Here is an 18,845-nt window from a genome sequence, read left to right as displayed (position 1 = left end):
TGAATTAGAAGTGATAAGAAAAACATTGTGCCTACTAAAGTTGATAAATTTGCTCAATTACTGTTCCCTGTGTGTTATATTGAGAATCACCTTACAAGTAAACTCCCTTTCACTAGTAACGATACCGATACAGGAAGCTAATATAACCAAATTCAGCGTGAGACCTCATGAAAGATGATATTTAGGGCTTAGTCACACATGCTTATTTTCTCATAAATCTCACTCCCACATCTACATACTTGTAAGCACCAAGATTTGTGTCCATGTGGTCTGGCCAGGTGCACTCATGTGTGACATGGGCTGCAACAAACATCGGTTTTCGAATCCTCCACATGTCCCTTGGGTTCATCTTAATTGGTGATTAACTGTTTTTAGACACATCTTTTGTACTTTTTAGGAGTCAGACAGGTATTAAGATGTGATCTTTTGCCTCAGAATCTTGTTTGTTTCATCCTCCATAAATCTTGGGCAAGATTGCTGCCTGCTGTCTTTGCTTCCTCATTCTGACTGTCTTTATGGCTACAATCTGTCTTGGGTTGGGATAAACGTGGCGTAGTATGCCATGCTTTTTGCCATCCATCTGGTTTTGGAGTGTAGATCTGCTGCTGATCAGTCTTGTGTGCTCTGGCCTTGGAGCACGGGCTTTCTGGTCTTGATTCAAGCACATTTCTTGGTATATACCAGTTTGATTACCGTTGATCATTGCTGTTGATCACATTCTTGATTATAAGTATCAGCTGTTCTTGTAACCGTTCCTGTAGGTTGGTTTCTCAGTGTCTTCACACGAGACCTTTCCATTCACACTTCATTCAGACCACTATTAAAAATTCCGTTACAAATATCTTGAAAGGCTGTAGCTTTCCCCTGATGTAATAGCATATACAAATTTGGTAAGAATTCGCATTATAGAAGCATTTAATTCTAAACTATGAATTGCATTATGACAGAACAAAAATGTAATAATGAATCACTTGAATTTGCTTATTATCTTAAAACAGCTTTCATGCAATTGGTATAATGTATCGCTCAATGTTTAGATTGTTACTATGCATGTAAGAAATATTGATTATTGGTCTTTATAATGAACTCTTTAGGTTCTCTGTTTATATATTCTTGAGGTTTGGAGAGATTCTAAACAGAGGTCTGCATGATTTTAAATGAAATGTAATTTCAAGTCCTGTCTTACTTTTGTTCTTAGCCATCATGACAAGTACAATCTGGAAATTTATTACATATTTTCTTTTAGGTAATAAAAAGGAAAACTAAGCTACTTTTATTCATGAAAAATACTTTATGCTTGGTGGCCTTAGCCTGTCTTGGGAATCCTCTGCAAGTGAGAGTTGTGGGGCTGGTGTCTCTGGTCTGACACTAATACACTTCAGATGATCCATTTTAAGGAGGTGTAAGACAGACTGTCACTTCTGTTCTCTTGAGCCCTTGTCAGTCCAATACCTGGAGTTAAGTCTTCCATTCCTTTTCAGACTGTGCCTACAGATTGTCGAAGACCTAATTTGTTCCTTCAGTCTCTCAGATACTATCACTGTGAGGTTCATGGGAAATAGTTGGTACTTGTTCACTGTGTCATGTGAATAACCCTGTACTGCTCCTCGCCCCTAATTCCAATAGGGACTCTATTGACCTTGTAAAAGATCATTAAAGATCATAAAAGATCTGTCAAAAATACTAAGAGAGATAATAGGCAACTACTTTAAAAAAAAAAAAAAAGTTTGCCTTTGGCTTGTCTGATATTTAGGGATTGCTTTCAGAAGAATTAACCTCAACTATAACACTCAGCAATTTTTTCCTGGGCTGTTGGGCAGTTTCTCTGACATTGTTTCATTAAATTTTTAGCAAAATACTTTCAGAAAGTAAAATTTTATTGTTAGGATAATAAATCTGAAAATCAGCATGGAGTGTAACTTTTTAGCTTATGTAAAGATCTTATGGCTTCTTTTCTTTCTTGTAAGGCTTTTGTTGTAATTTCTTCTTGGTGCCAGCTTTGAGTAGTTTCTTAAGAACAGATTTCATGAAATCTACTTGTGAGTAGGTCTCACTGAGCCTCTTCCAGAAGTTCTGTTGGGATTATAAATTTTACTGCTTCAAACTGTGAGCTAAAGGCACCCTGCCAGTACTGTGATTTTGAACCCAGCGACCAGTGTGGAGCTTAGATTGTGTCTCGGCGTGTAATAGTTGCTGTGCTTATGAATAAAGGGTCGCCTTCATGAGCAGAAGATGAAAGAAGCCAACCATGCTGCTGCTGTGCAGATCTTTGAGAAAGTAAATACTTCCTTGCTGCCTATGAATGTGTTGGATCTGCATGGTCTTCATGTGGATGAAGCTGTGAATCAGTTGTCCAGAGTGCTGCAGGAAAAAAGTGAAGGTAGGAATAAGCTAATAATTCCTGCCCCCTAAAAGTTATTCTCCTCATTTTCTACTAAAAAATCATGGTATATGGCAATATCGGAGGGAATGAATGTAATTTTCTAACATGTAAAAACAACTGGCTTTTGTGTTCTTTTATTTTCAAAGTTCCCCCAGGGAATTGTTTTTCTTTGACATGGCAATGATTCTTTTTGCTCTCTGTCTTGCCCCTTGTCCTGTCCCGTGCTTCTTTGTAAATCTTCCTTTTCCTTCTGTTTTATCCTTTACTTTTATTTTTTTTTTTTTATTGAAGAGTTGATCTGTCCTTCCTGGCATTTTTAACAGAGGCAGTAATGCAAACATTTGTGTCATCTTTGCATTGTTTCGTCAGAACTATGTTGCGTTTTTAATCTTTACAGAAAAATCATTATGTTGGAATTCTAACCACAATGATTATATTGTTTTCAACTTTTACATGAAAGTGTGCGATTTGAGCTATCTTTCAGTAACTTCCATATTGATTTGTCAGCAGGATCTCTTGAGATCAGAATACTGCTGCTTCCATAAATGTCATTTTGTGCAGTTTTGCTTGAGGGCTTGTTTATTCTCCCAATGGAATGTTCAAGAACTTCATGAGTGTTCTTGCTGTAAAAAGATACATTTTCTGCATTGCTAGTTTACCCTATAAATTTAAGCACACTGGGAATGCTTTTATAAGAAATATTTCTTACACAAGGTACCACTGCACAAACCTAATTTTTTGAAACAGGTACTCCACACAGTAGAAACAAAAGTGTTCAGTGGGGCCTTAGATAATCCTTTTCTTTCAATATACATCAGAGATAATTAAATTGCATTATCTTGTGCTGTTTCTAAAATGATGTTTGTATACTTTAAACTGTAACCTAATGCTTTTTAGATCTAAATTTCCTGACCTGCACTTAAATCAGGAGTCCTGTAATGATGGTAGGGGCTCTCTGTTCAGTCCATTCACCTAAGTCTGGGAAAAAAAAAAAAAAAAAAAGATTATTTCAGTGTGCATACATGGGAAAGGGGCTTAATGCTGTCAGAATTAACAGGAAACTAATACAAAACCCAAATAAAGTTAAGCAAGAGAGAGAGAGAGGTAGTTGAGGAAAGATGTCATGTGAACTGATAATCTCGAACTGGCAAATCTTGGCTTGTTGTGACTTAAATGTCAAAAACTGTGTGGATTTATATTTTCCTCCTTCCTTTCTTTATCCAATAAAATATTATTTCTTTATTCACATTAAGATAAAACGTGAAACAATAGAAGTGTCACTTAAAATTTTAACTAAATTACACCCACCTCTTTTTAATTTTTCAATTTTAATTTACATCACAGGATGTAAATTCCAAGTGACGATTAGATGATAGAAACAGTAAAGCTGCTATCAAATTAGAATGTGATGATCACAATGTGCATACTGCAAGCAATCTAGATTTAAAAAACTTCCCTATATTTTTTCAGAATATCTTTTTCAGAAGAGGGGAAAAATGGCTATGTTTATGTAAAAGATGCATAGCCAGCATGGGAAAGCAAAGTTCTAAATCACTAATGAGAGTTTTCAGAAGAATGGATGGAAAGGTTATACTGAACACCAAGTCTCTGCTGAGGGAAAATTTTAACCGTTACAATCCCTGCTGTTACAGAGTACCAGCAGACTGGTGGTAAACCATATCTCTGTGTTATCACGGGAAGAGGAAGCCATAGTCAGGGAGGAGTTGCTCGCATCAGACCAGCAGCTATCAGATACCTCACAAGCCACAACTTCAGGTGAGTTTAGATTTTTGTTACAGATACATTTTTTTCTTAACCCACATTTAACTAACTGAAAATTGAAGTTAGTTTTAGAATACTGTTAAACGACTAAACAGATTAAGGCAGGTCTGCTGTTTCATAAATCCAATGCAATTGTGTGACACAAACCCATCTTATACGGAGCACCTATTAAATGTTATATCCTTTACTCTGAAATAGATGAAAACACTATGAATTAAACTTAGTCTAAAATAGTTTAATTACATATTTCCATTCAAGGTTGCTATCTTTACTGTGAAAAGTTGTTAATCCTGCTTTTTATTGGTCTCCAATACCTGGTTTAGCTCTCAGCTGCTTACGTGGGACAGCGATTTAGCAAGTCTGGGCTGGCATCAATGTCTTTGCTGCTTTTTCTTTACAGGAGTGTATGAAGCTGACTGTGAAGGTGGGACTCAGACATAGTAAAGACTTCCCTTCCCATTTCCTTCTTACTTTTTATAGAAGACAAGGGAGAAAATCTGTTTTGGAAGAAGAGGGAATGAAAGGGGAGCAGGAAAAGAGCAGAATGAATATAACCAGCTTTTGTTTGTTTGTTTGTTTGTTTTCCAAATCTTCCTCTTAGTTCTTGCTGTTTCCAGCTGTTCACCTCTCCAGACCCTGTAAAATCCTTCTTCACTCTCATATCCAGAGGACATAACACTGATTTCCTGACTCTCACATGCACACATACTTGACTGAGAACGTTATCACTTTCCATATGTTTGATGAGGGCTGAAGGAGATGGCATTGCGCATAGCTTTCACGTTGAAGCTTCATCTTTTCTCGTTTCACAGGTTCACAGAAATAAAACCAGGCTGCCTGAAAGTCATGCTGAATTGAAGGGTTGTCTAGAAGAGAAGAGGAATATAGAAGCTGAGGTGTCAGATTACAGCTAAAAACTTTTTGAACAACTGCAATAGTATTTTGTAATCTGTTTTCAAGGATAGTATTTTATTAGAAATGGTCTCAATTTACAGCAAGTGGTTTTGTCAGTATGTTTCCAAGAAAATTTTTGTGTGGAATGGATCCTTTTTTGAACCTGCAAAAAGAAGACACTTAGAGGATTTGAAGTCGCAGAAATGCAGATTAAGAATTCTGCTGAGCAGTATATGATGTTTTAAAGGGAAGTTAAGGTACAATTTTTAACTATAACTGTCTTCTCAGCATACCCAGTCTGTCTTTTGACCCTCACATATTTTAATTGCTGTGGATTCTGTGCTTTTAAAACATAGTACCTTGTACGAAGTTATTTGTGATTCAGAACTTTGTGCTAAACCCTTCAGAAGAGCACAGGGCAGGTGGGAACTCTGCAACTACTGATATTTCAAATCCAGTTACAGCTGAGTGCTAAATATTTCCAGGTTTCTTCAAAAGTCTGATGTAGTCTTTTTAGTGGCTATTTTGTGATGAGTTGACCAGTTCTACTGCCCTTACTCCATTCTAAACTTCCCTCGATATTGATGGAAGTTGCATATAAAGGACTGTGCATTAAGACCAGCTGGATGTTTGGTAGTTTTGCAGACTTACTGTGATCCATTAAAGGGAAAAATACAATGCTGTAGTTCAAGCTCTACTTACACATAGCTAATACTGTAATTTTGCAGGAAATGCCCTTACTTTTTTCAACACCTGCTGGATTACAAGTGTTTCTTCCTTTATGGCTTTTTAAATGGAGCAAATTGCGTACCGTTTCACTTTACAGGAGTCTAATAATGATGTGTCTTCATTCTGTGTGTATTAAATTTGGTGATTTCCTTGTAGAAAATATGATTGTCTGTGAGACGTTTTAAATGTATTTTTAACATCAAAGTGAACGCTAATACTACAGTAGTAATTGCCTAACTGGAAAATCTGGGAGTACAAAAGTTATTCTGTTGGTGGTGGTGTTGCATCAGCATCTAGAAATACCTCTGTAAAAAACCAAAACAACAAAAAAAGGCCCGAAACAAAAACCTGCAAAATTAAATATAAACATCTGTACTTTGGCAAGTGTTTCCAGTAAGCAATCAGAGCATTTTTTTAATAGAAAGATCTTCTAGAATGCATTGCTACTTTTAATTACATCTTTGCCTCTTGAAAGGCATACAAATTTTTTACTACAAACCATTTAATTTTTGTTGCAAGGCTTTTTCAGAACAGGTATGAGTTGTGTATTAGGAATAATATTGATAGGTTAAGGATTAATGGGAGGGTTTTTTTAATTTTAAACCACTTTTGCAGTAAATTTTATCCAGGAACTACATGCACATAGAATTTGTGTATGAATCCATATGTGTATGCAAGTTCTGCCATTTGTGTGCATGGATAGTAATAAGCAAGGAGCTTCTGTGAGAAAAGCTGTGCACAGAAATAGGTTTCCCTTGGAAATGTGTCTGTATAAGTTGCTGACAAACTGAAAGACGGTGTTTCCTGAATACCCATATTCATTGTAATATATACACAGTGAATGCAATGTACGATAGACCTAAAAATGAGTTTGTCATGCTTCAACAGATACAATAATCTTTTCATGGTGATTTCAAGTGGAAGAATAGCTTGAATAATATTTAATCAAAGGGACTCTTACTGGAATAATACTGTCATAACAAGTTTTATATTTTTTGTGGATACTTAGTTATGTCCCTTCTCTTTTTCTTTCTCTGGGCTGCTCTGTAACCAGTGGGTGAAATACAAAAGATCTGTGCTCCCCAAACAGCACTAGCAGAGCTGTTTCTGCCACTGCACGATGTCCTGTGCGGTGCCTAAAAGGTACTGAGATGACATTTAGGCACTTGGCCTCGAGACAGAAGTTTAGACTATCAGCTGTCCAGGATTGCAGATGCTAGAATTGCCTCAGCGGAGCTAGGATCTTTGTTTTGGACTAAGGAACTTCTTTCTGCTCCTGAACAGGTTTTCCTTAGTGCTGCTGTTTATAATGAACGGAGGGGCAGCTCTTTAAAGCGTAGTCCCTGTTTGTTGGCCCGGGTGGCTGAGTTGCCCAGCAGAGGTCCCAGTGTATGCTCAGAAGTGTTGCGCGTTGAGCTGCTGGGTGCCCAAGCCCTACGGCGACGCGCTTGTAAACAGGGGAGTGCCAACACTTCTGGTTGTTTTGGGAGGAGGCCTGATTCACTCAGCATGTTCACACCATTCCTGACATGGATAAAGGCAGCTTAGATTTCAGTTCAAAAGACGAGCAGAAAAAGTTGTTGTCTTGCCCATCTGTTCATCATAATCTAGTTGTTGACAAGTTTACCCTGGAGATGAGAAACACAGCTTTTTACGTTCTTCTGGCCTAGCAAGGGGGCAACGATTGCGCTTGACTCTCACTTCCCGAGAAAATGCTCTAGCCAGTGTCCTCAGGAGTATTCTTGAAGCCGCTGCTTCCTGAGCCTCTTTCAAAATTGCCACTGCAAGCTAAAAATGCAAGATCAAGGGGACAAAAGAGATTAAAGAATAAAAAGCACATAAACACTCTCTGGAAGAGGGCTGGGACTCCAGAAAGTGAGCTGTTCCCACTGCGCTTCAATGTCCCTCCATATTATTTTTCCATCTCTTGGCCATATTTGGATAAATGCATAAAAAATGTTCAGGGCAAACCCTCAGCTCCACCCCTTACTAGCAGAGTTTGTTTCCTCCAGTCTGTCAAAGTCAGCAGAGGAATACATAGCTTAAGAGCAATTTGGAGTACTTACCTCTCTCCCTCTCTCCATTGCCCCTTTGGGTGCAGGCTGAGGTTCACTAAGGTACTCCGAATACCCTATGTGGTTATAGGTTGATCATTCGCCTACTATGAATTGTTTGATTACAGGCTGAACTTTGATGGAAGATTGATGGTTTAAAATTGTAACATGGGCAGAACAGGTCTTGCCTTTATTGAAGTTAGTGGCAGAGCCTCCATCAGCTTCAGCAGCTCGGGGTGAGGCATTGCAGTTCCAACTCGGAGAAAATATGGTGAGCTCAGCCTTTTTCTTCTGTAGGAGCTTAAGCATGTGCTTAGGAGCTGTGCTGAGCTGGATACAGATTGGAGCAGAAGATCAGTGCACAGAAAGAAAGAAAGTAGACTTTTATTAGTAAGGTTCTCCATGCCTTCAGCTACTTGCCAAACTGTCCAGAAAAAAAAACCACCGGACTTGTATTTCTTTGGCTGGTGTTAAATGTATAGTGGGATGAATTATATCAAATATAATTGTCTCAAAATGGTATTTCAAAGTAGGTTACATTTTAGAACTTCCAGCTTTTCTGATGTCTTTTGCAGCTACATCAGTGAAATCCTGAGGTATCATGTAAATTCTGTATCATCTTATACTTTTGATTAAAGTAGCACTTAGCAGTATTGCCACCAGCACTCTGAAATAACGTGCGACTGTTCAAATACCTATTTTGTGTACCACTTCTTATTCTATTCTTCAACAGCATGCGGTTGTGATGACTGGTAGACTTTAATATGTGACTTTTGGTTTCTTTTTTACAAAACATTTTCACACTTATCCCAATTTTTAATTTAGGAAAACTATCTTTTTTTTAAATGCAAAATTTAATTCTTGTGCTAGCATTGATGAGTAATCTTACAGTAAAGAAAAAAAAAAAAAAAAGGCCCAGAGGTGCAACGAAGAAGGTTGTTCTCCTAAGTAATGTGAGTGTTTAAAAATATATTTCAGTTGATTGTGAAAGTAGTAGGGCAAAAGTGATTTTTTAAAAAACTATTTCAAGATACCTTGATAATACTTTAATGACTTTGGCTTTTGCTTTTAATAGTATGTGGTACAATTTTATTTAAACTTAATGTTTTTACAGGCCTGTTGAAGGACACCTCAGGCAAAGTTTAACTGGCATTTTTTTGTGGCTGTTGGAAACCATTGTGACTTTGGAGTCCCCATGCCAACAATGTCCAGATGCTCTAGTCATAACCTAGAACACCACTAGAACTAGAACATCTGGAACATCAATGTTGTGAATATGTACAGTGTCAGGGAAGATCTTTACGTGGTTAGCAGAACATGTATTCTAGAAGGTTTTACTTCAGGAGGTGAAATGTAACCAATTTGTTATTTAATCTTGCCACAAAATGTGGTGAGTAGACGAGAGTAATTTCATTGTTGGTAATGGCAAAGAAGGATCATCATAAAAGTATATGAGAAATTATACGTAGACTTTATGTTACTGATGCTTGTGTCTTCAAATGCAGTTCACATTTCCAGAATAACACTGCCCTCTTTGCAGAGCTGAGGAGATGATAGAGTATGAACACTGTAACAAAGAAGAGTTCATTGACTTACCATAATTCCCAAGTATCATGTTCTCGTTAAAAAAAAAAAAAAAACAAACAACAAAAAAAACCAACCTCCCCCCCAAACCCACACAAAATCCAACCAAAGCCCAACTGTTCATACTATTTCAGCTACATAAACTGTGCAGAGGATTAAATGACTTAATGTGAATATGCATGTGAAAAGACCTAGTATTGCAACTACCAGTTGTAAAAGCTGTTAGGACCAGTACATTGGATGATATCAATGTCTGTTTTTAAATTAAAATAAAAAAATGATTTTTTTATTTGTATAAAGTTGTAATTTTGCTGTTAACTATAACTTTCATTTTTTACTGAAATACAATTTTGTAATTTGCATTTAGAATTTCTAATGTGAAAAGGAATTTACAAAATCTAGTTTAATAAAGGATTTTTGCCACAAGTATAGCCTTCTGTCTTTCCTTGGAAGACTACGTTTCGGCTTGTATCAGATTTTGTCAAATAGTAGTCTTCAAGTTCTGCATGAAAGCCACTTGCCTTGACTTCAGGATACCATCTGTAGGGAGATGAAGCGACCATCTGCAGGCGTAAAAAGGAACAGATTTGTGGCCTGATTTTAAGTGTTGCAAGTGGGAGCTGAATGCTCACGTTACTGAAAATGAGGGTCATGGTTTCAGATTTTTTTGGCCTGAAGTAGCTGAAGAGATGCTGTTCAGGCCTAGCTTATTTTGTGGGAGAGTGAGGGCAGTGGTGTATATTGAGGGGAGGGGCAGGTACAGCCACTGTAAAGATGAGAGTTTGGGGGATGGAAGTGTTCTAGATAGACATCATTTAGCAAGAGCCCTTAGGTCAGAGGCAGCGACAGGTCGGATCCTGAGGAAGCACAACTGCTGTATCATTGTGGATTCAGAGCTAGTAAGCCTGGCTGTTCCCAAGCCTGCTCTGTGCAGATCAAGTGCAGATATTCCTGTGTCGTGCTCCTGGAAGCATGGAAAGACACCTGAAGAACGAAGTGCTGGCTAGAGTCCAGCCTATTTTATTAGCTCAGGTTGAGGACAGCTGGCTTCCTGCAGAGTCATTCCTATGACTTCCTCGCCTTGTAGCTTGGGTAGACTGCAGAAACGAGCTGGGTTTGTGCATTTGCACAGCAAAGCCCTAACTAATAAGCTGTTCTAGAGAGCGGGGAGAACAGGTTTTGGGAACACACGAAAGCTTGGCAGATGCTGGCTCATTCTGAGCCACAGCTACTAGACCACAGAATCGGTGAATGGTTGGTTGTGTGCTCCTTACTTACAGGACTCCCTGCTCTGGCAGCGTGGCTCAAGGTCCAGCTTGGGGATTAGTCTCTCAAATTGGGTTTTAAAGTGGAAGTACTGCTGCTAGACTTTGGGGCAGGCCAGCAGTTCAACGTGGAGACCCAGCTTGACTCCTACCCTTGCTAAAACAGTCCATCCTGATTCACCAGCTTCTGTTTCAGGTCATGCCCTTATCTCCTCTGTGTGCTGGGCTAGCTCTGAGCTCCCCTCTGCTTGCAGCTGCGAGTTTTCTCCTCAGCATTGCTCGGGGGGAGGTTCTGAGAGTGCTTCTCCCGATTTAAATATGAGAATTGGAATATTTTAGTCTGTCCTTACTTATGGAAATGATTTGAACTTTAAGGCTGAAAATTGAAGTGCGGTGAAATAAAAATGTTGCTTGAGGCAAACAGAAATTTTCAGCCCAGATCATTAAAGTACAATTAAAGGTTTTGTCTGCTGGCAGAATGCATCAGATAGATGGCTTGACAATAGGTGGTGCCCTTGCCAATGGCATAAAGGAGGGTGGCAGCAGCCTTTACCCTGCCCTTACCAGAGCTGTTGTTGCTCTGTATGACATGCACTAGAGGATGTTATTACACATCACGTGCTGTTCGTTTCTTCCTCAGAGGGAGAATACTGTATTCGGAGTATTGTTTTGGTGACTTTTTTTCCTTCTTTACAGATGGGTGGGGTAGAGTTTGTTTTCAAAATATCCTTTCTGCTCTGTGCTAAAGATGGGCAAGACAAGTTCGTTTTGCACTCGGATTTGAAGCTGATAACGTCGGGGTTTCTCCTTTAGCTACCCCGTGTTGTTTTTTGTAGGTTAGTTGTCTGGGTGCTTGGACAAATCAGTCTGTTCGGAGAGTGACACAAAGACACTGTGCTGTTTGGTGAAGTCCTGTGCCGCTGTGGGTGTTGCTGGTGGCACAGAGTTTTCTTGAAAACCCTTGTGGGGAAGGACCCTCTTGATCTTGCTTGACTTTCTGCATCACAGGGCCTGATTGGGCTAGCAATGGTTTCTCATTAGTTGCCATCATTAATTGTGTGGGATAGGTCAGGAGATAAAGTTCCCTTTTTCCTGTAGCCTGAGTGGTTTCTGTGTGGCCCGGAGCTGGGAGGCGCTGTCTTTTGAGGATTACCTCAGAGACCCTTTCCCATAAACGGGGCCTGCGTTTGTCCTGAATGACAGGAGCTTTGGCTTTCCAGCAGCGTGGCATATAGCAGCTGTCTCTTGGCAAGGAAGGGCCTTGTGCCCCTTTCCCCTCTCTGCACTTCTGCCAGATCCAGGAGTCTTTGCCACCCCTGGGCCGGTCTGTACTCTGTCCCTGAGTGCTGGTGAGCCCCTGGGATGCTGAATCAGGTCTGCAGCCTGTCTCTCCCACACCTCAATGGAAAATACACGGTGAGGGAAACTACGGGGCACACAGATACCCTGTAAGCTGTAAGAATCTTTTAGGGAAGATCTATGGAGGCATGTGGATGGGCCATGTCTGAGGGGGCATGTTGCCAGGTGCAGGCAGAGGCCCTGAAATTCATAGAATCATAGAATGCTTTGGGATGGAAGGGACCTTTAAAGGTCATCTAGTCCATCCCCCCTGCAAATTGCTGTGGAGAAGGTTGGCTACTGGATCCAGAGGTCAACCAGTATCCAGAGCCTGCTGTGATGAAGAAGAAAGGCCCATTATAGCATGAGGGGCTTTATGCCAGAGGATGGATGGTGGCATGGAGTAGGGGCATGCCAGTCAATTGAGAGGATGGCAAACACTAGAAGTGATCTGCAAAACCTGATAGGGAAAGGTGTCGTCTGGCGGGTGGGCAGTGCAGAGGTGTCCGGCAGACCCTGAGGCGCCGCAGGACCATGGAGTAAGGTACCATGCACAGATGGGGCACTACTGCTGGGGCAGCCCATTTCCCTCAGCTCCAGCAAAGCAGCGCTGGTGTATGCATACCAGCACCTCGAAGCAGACTGTCGCTGGGATGCGCCATTCAGAGGTCTTGCTGAATTGAGCGTAGTAGATAGGGCTCAACATCCTGTGAGCGACTTGTTTTGTACTGTGTTCAGGTTTGGGGTTTTAGCTTTATTTATGTAGCTTTCATATTTTAAGAATGCTACAGATCTTTGTCTTGACTGAGACAAAAACTGTGTTACAGACTTTGGGGGTGGGGAAGACGTGCAGTTTTGGTAGCTTTTTAGCGAACAAATAGGGCATTTGGTATCCATTCCCCGATGGACATGTAGGCAATCCCTGCCACTTCAGGGTTTGAAAAAGGCAGCCGTGTACCCCCAGTGCCACCAGAGGTCCCCATGGCCTGAGACCCTTGTGCTGCCGGGCGATGTGATCTTTATCTCAAGCTGTGAAAACTGAAAGGACTGAGGGGGAGCACAGGATAAAAGCCACCATCTTGCTTTCCTCCCTATTGCCCTAAGCTGTTTTGTGTCCTCTGGGTCTAAAACTGGATTTGTGTACTCCTCGTGAGTAGGGAACGTTTTTTCATATGGCTCAGGAGACATCTTGCGTGACTTGGGGAGTGCTAAAATGATAGTAAAAATATTAAATGCTGATGCATTTCCTCAGTGTGATCAGGATGTGATATCTGCGGCTTTCTTTGGGCAGTAGGACATCTGAGTGTGGTAGCGCTGCTATGACGATTCTACGGTCTTGGTAAGCAACTGTATGGATCATTACTCTTTTTCTGTTTTCTTGAGAAACAAGACCCTCCTCCACGGCTGGTCATACAGACTGGACAGGAGAGCAAGCGACGGAAATACTCTGCCTGCGCCACAAATTTAATCAATTTAGTCTGTAAATGGAGGAATGGTAGTCCTGTCAGGTCAGGCTGCGGGAGCTCTGCATCATGGTATTTGCTCGATGTCGGCTAACTCACAAGGCATCGCCTCAGATTCCCTCCTCTAAGTCAGGGTAAAAGTAGTCTTCCTCACCTGTGTGTCCTTCTTGCCTTTCCAGATTATCCCGTTACTGTCTGTGCAGTGCCATATGGGCAAGCCATGGGTGACTGGGAGCTTCATTGAGTTGAGTCCCCATCCTTGGAGGTATTTAAAAGATGGGTAGACGTGCACTTAGGGACATGGTTTAGTGGTGGAGTTGGCAGTGCTAGGTTAACGGTTGGACTTGATCTGAAAGGTCTTTTCCAACCTAAATGATTCTATGATTCTGTGATTCAGCTTTTTGGCATTTATCAAGACAGCCATGTAAAGTGGCTATCTTGATATCCTGCAGAGAGAACAGAACGTCCCTGGAGGGATGATGCACCCTGGCTGGCAGGGGTTTTCCCCCAGCGAGCGCTTTGGGAGCAATTCAGGGCACCTGCGTCAGGCTCCTGGTCTGAGCCTTCCCCTGGGGAAACGTCTCCAGGTTCATAGACTAGAAAGGAGAAACTGGCTGGTGAAGCGGGGAGCCTGAGACTGCACAGTATGACTATCCCCATCTCCTTCTTCAAAACAGCAGGAAGTGGGAAAAGCACATTCAAAATACAAACAGCTGTTGCCTTCATCTTGCTAATTTTCCCAAGGGGAACTCCCGCGTCTTCTGACTTAGCTGGGGCAAGAGGCCTAGTTTGTGCTGGCATTTCTTTTCCTGACAAGAATAATGTACAGATTGCAGAAATAGCGAGGCAGGGCAGCGCTGCGGGGCGGGAAGGTGCACAAGGGAGCGGGGCCGGGGCAGGAGCGGCTGCTGGGGAGAAGGGAGAGGCGGTTCCCCCGGCCCGGGAGCCGAGCTGCCCTGCGCTGCCGTTTCCTGGGGCGCTTGGGGGGTTGCTGGGGAGGCAGGGAAGGGGGAGCCCCGGGGCAGGCAGGCCGCAGGGCCTGGCGTGGGGCCGCCTCGCAGCCGGGCTGGTGAGAAAAGCTGCTTCCTCCGGCACTTCCCTGCTCTGAGAGGGCTCAGCTCTTCGCCCTCCTCGGCAGCATGAAAGGAGGAACCAGCGTTTCCTCAGCGCTTCTGGCCTCCGTCAGCGTCTTCTGCCCCGGCAGCAGCGCTGGGGAGCACCTCAGCGGCTCTGACCCTTGGGCAAGGCCAGGGGGTGAGCGTGGGAAGCCGCCCTGGCCCCGAGGCCATGGCGTAGCCTCGGGTTGGGTGTGATTTCTCAGAGAAAACCACTGGAGCCCCCTCCATGGTTTCAGCAAAGCCACTGGGATTATTTTTGCATTAAATCCAGATGGGGGAAGGAAGTGTGAATGTCCCTGGGGAGAGAGAAAATTGCAAAAGTCAGACAATTTAGAGAAACAGATGTGGGCTTGCACGCTATGCGTGTGGAAGCGTTTGCCGGCGGGAGCGGGCTGCACCTCCGACCCCGGGGCTGCCCCGTGGGGCCTGCCCGTCCCGCCGGCCCCTGCCTGGGCTCGCCCCTGCCTGCCCTGCAGCCCCGGCCGCGGCCTCCCCGCCACAGGCAGCCTGCCCGCCCGGCCACTTTTGCCCTCTCCCTGCCAGCTCCGGGGCTGCGCAGCCACTCTGCGCCCCTCGGGGCTGCAAATATCTCCTACGAGCCCCAGCAAAAAAAGGCAAAAAACCAAGAGCGGGCAAGCGCAGAAGAAATCTTGTTCCCTGAATAGGGCAGATGGGTATTTTGGGAATTAGTACCTGATTTTGGGGAAGAAGATTGAATTTGTTCTCAGTGGTGTGACTGCTTTTATGCTAGACCATCTCAGAACGAGACAGGGGAGTTAAGTAACCTTCAGTGCAGCTCTAAGCACGCTTCCCTTTCAAGAGAGGGGAAGTAGGTTTTTGTATTGCCCTGAAGAAAAGCACTTCCCATACCTTGTCCTGACCACTCACTCTGCGCTGGCGTCATGGGAAGAATTGTGCTGGGAAGTTAGCACACCGGTTTCTACATATCAGATACCAAGAAAAAAAAAAAGTATGTAAATGTTACTTTTGTCACACAGCATATGTTGCTGACAACCCGATCTCAAGAGGAATATCCGAGAGAAACATCTTATCAGTAATCCGTACACTGGGGGAAAAGATGTAAAAGTCGTAAAGAGTAGTTCTGTAGTTAAGACCGCAGAAGGCTGTGGTCTCAGAAAGTGCAGAAATCTCTGCCTGCCTTGGCTACACAAGCATATGGGTTTAATATATGGAATAGAGCTATATCAGTCTTGAAAAGAGGCTGGATAAATGTAGATGCCCACGCCCAAATGTTAGTGCCAAGCCCAAGTTTGATCATCATTTGCACAAATCAGGGTTCTCTGTTTTGGGCTTGAGAGCTCAGTGCTGCTCAGGCATGCCTGGGTCTGAGTCACTCAGTGCCTTGCGCCCATCTCAGCACTGTTTGCACCCAGAAACTGGGGTGGCCCGGGGACAAATCCACTGGAGCAGGGGTAGCTACAGGGCTGCTCTGCGGCCACCTGAAGCATAGGACAAGCCTGTTGCTGAAGATGGCTCCATTTCTGCGTTACAGGGGGAAACAGATCTGCTTTTGCAGGGCACTCCTTGGAGTGGATGGAGAGGAGAGGAGAGATGGAGGCACTCCTTAGCCACCTCTACCTGCTAGGTATGCTGGCAGTGCCCATGCTGTGGCTGCCCCACGCTGCTCCTCTGCCTCCTGACAGCCCTCGCATGGCCCTTCCAAGTACGGGATGGCAACCAGCAGAAGAGGTGGCCAGCGTGGTACCTAGCTGGTGTGGAGCCCATGCCCACAACAGTGGGGACCTGCAGCTGTGGTCCTGGCTCCCCGCTAGCAGCACAACGCTCCTCCCTCTGCGCCAGAGCTGTGTCAGCTCCTTTGGCATGTCTCAGGGAAGAGGCAATGCCTCGGGAAGGGGCTCAAGAGTTGAGGGTTGAACTTGCTCTGTAACTCAGGGGGGAGGCAGGAGGGTCCACGGGGAGGGGATGGCATGTCAAGCATGCTCCTGCATTTAGGCTTCTCTGTCAGGCACTCTCCAGCCTCAGTATGCTGGAGGGCTTTGACTCACCCTCTGAAGACCTCTAGTCCTCCTCACGCGATGTGCCAGGAACCTGCCTCATGCTAGGTTTTGGATTCTGTTTTATTACCACATGCTTCAGTTTGTGCCACTGCAATACCAAAACTGAGGGGTGTCTAGCCACCGTGTTAGCTTGCTGAGGAACCAGAGCCTAAATTCATCAAGGCAAAGTAATTAATAGTGTAGGAATTTTACCAAAATCCATGTAGGAACTGCTTGTGAAACTGCATTTTCATTTCCCCTTTCAGATTTAGTTCTCTGACAATGATGAGTAATGCTGCAGAAGTTGCTGTGCCCACTCTACTTTAGAGACTTTATCAGTGCTCTCTGTCATGCTGCAAGGAAGCCTCCCTTTCTCTGAGGTATCTGTTCCTAGGAAGGGAGTGCTTTCACCTCCAGGTTGAAATGGGTCTGGGCAACCTACCTAATTTCCCCTATACTGCCCAGGAACCTGAGGGAAAGCATATAACCACATCCCAGTTTTCCCAACACACAGCTGCCATCTTGACCACATACGTTTTTCCTGCCTCCCTTTGAAAATGTTAACCAACAAAAAAATTAGGCTCTTTTTTAACTAAGTAAGCACACTTCTTGTTGTGTTGTTTATATATCTGGTGCACTGCCTAGACATAAGCAACCATTAGCTTTATTTTGTATAATATAATGATCATCTAGGACAGAAGAAAGGCTTGTAGGGCTAAATACAATGGGTATCAAGAGTGTCATGGTTTAATTCCTGAGCATTGCACATACCATACTATTTGAGACAGACCAAAAGCAGAGCTGAGCGAATTTGAGAAAAAAAGTCAGGCAGGGGGGACAGGAATAGCTTCCTTCCTTGATCTCAAACCCCTTCCTAACATCAGCAGCCTGCTGGTTTCTCCAAGTGAGACAGAAATCACTGGATTAAGAGACAAATGTGGCCTTTCATCATAAACTGGCCCATGTCTTTACATGACAAACCCCTGGATAATGTTATTTTACATAATTGGTCGTAAACCTTCGTTATTTGAGGTTTAAGACTTTATTTTTTGCTGTCCACTTACTTTTCAATGCAAAAATAATTTGCAACCCTCCACTCCACCCCCGTAAATATTTTCCACAACAAAGTGTTTGTTTCTGAAAGTCCCAGATAATGACTCATACTGAGTTTAAAAAAAAGGAGAAGCAACGTATTTTTGAATGTATTAACAATATTCTTTCACAGCCAGATGTTCCCCTTCATTGCACAGCATGAAGAGGTGAAAAGGAGCAGAAAAGCTGCAGTAAGAAAGAAAAAAAGAAAAAAAGAAAAAAAGAAAAAAAGAAAAAAAAAAAGCAAGGATCAAGAGAAACATATCAGGCTGCAATATTACACCTAACTTTGGAATTGGCTATGTGTTGTGCAGCGAGCATGGAGCTGAGGGTCTCTTTGTGGAGTTCCAGTTCACTAGGAAGTGAAGTCATGGAGCAAGTGCATGAAGCGTGTGCATCCCTAAGAAAGGTCTCCAATTTTTTTATTCAAAAAATCTCAGAAGAATGGAAGAAGCGAAAATAAATCTGACATTCAACTACTTTTAGGAAGTTATTGGGTCAAGATGCTCCAGAAAGCACAGTGGAGGGAAATGGGTGGAAATCAACATGTTAGAACACGTTTCTTATTCTACAATCTTGATTTTTCGCTGAGCTCACTTGATTCAAGAATTGTTTATGAAGTATGTTACAGATGGATGCACTCTTTATCCAAAATGCAAACTGCTTAGCCAGATGGCCTCACATCTGGATTAGTCTGCAGCACAAACCAGAAAAGAGTAGTTGCATTTTTAAGCAGGTGCTATCTGTAGCAGACCTAAAATGGGTGATGATCACCGAAGACGTTTATATCAATGTAATTTGCGAATCGTATTTATTTCTCTACTTCTGACAAGCCGCAGCATTCTGGTGGAAACATTTCAGAATGTTTGGGTGTCTGATTTTCTTTATCACAATCGCAATGGAAACTTACTGCCTGATTGCATGCACTGGTATTGGGAAATCCAAACCCAGTTGAAAACAGAAGAATAGGTGTTTAATGTGAAAATTAAGTAACACAAGTTCTCACATAAACTGATAATGCACTGAAGCCCATTATTCAAAATCATGCTCAAACTAAAAGGAAGATTGAAGCTTTTAAGGAGATAGTATTCCAAAAATGCCTTCTGTGAGCCACCCCTCCTTACC

General features: G+C 42.7%; 1 protein-coding gene across 7 annotated transcripts in view; it reads left to right on the top strand.

The window, feature by feature from the left end:
• The window catches only part of N4BP2 (NEDD4 binding protein 2), a 43,312-nt gene extending 33,470 nt beyond the window's left edge, over window positions 1-9,842 (top strand). For 6 of the 7 annotated variants that reach the window (XM_082314768.1, XM_082314766.1, XM_082314765.1 and 3 more), the window contains 3 exons: window positions 2,212-2,380; window positions 4,036-4,159; window positions 4,978-9,842. In XM_082314768.1, coding sequence (XP_082170894.1) covers window positions 2,212-2,380; window positions 4,036-4,159; window positions 4,978-5,023 — 339 coding nt within the window. In that variant the 3' untranslated portion in view covers window positions 5,024-9,842. Of the gene's footprint in view, window positions 1-2,211; window positions 2,381-4,035; window positions 4,160-4,565; window positions 4,590-4,977 lie in introns of all 7 variants that reach the window. The other variant, XM_082314769.1, reaches the window with a different exon arrangement.
• The last annotated feature ends 9,003 nt before the right edge of the window (window positions 9,843-18,845 follow it).

The sequence above is a fragment of the Platalea leucorodia genome (genome assembly GCF_965183815.1).
Source record: "Platalea leucorodia genome assembly, chromosome: 6".
Lineage (NCBI taxonomy): Eukaryota > Metazoa > Chordata > Aves > Pelecaniformes > Threskiornithidae > Platalea > Platalea leucorodia.
The sequence above is the reverse complement of the archived record's forward strand: the minus strand, read 5'-3'. Positions and strand labels throughout refer to the sequence as shown.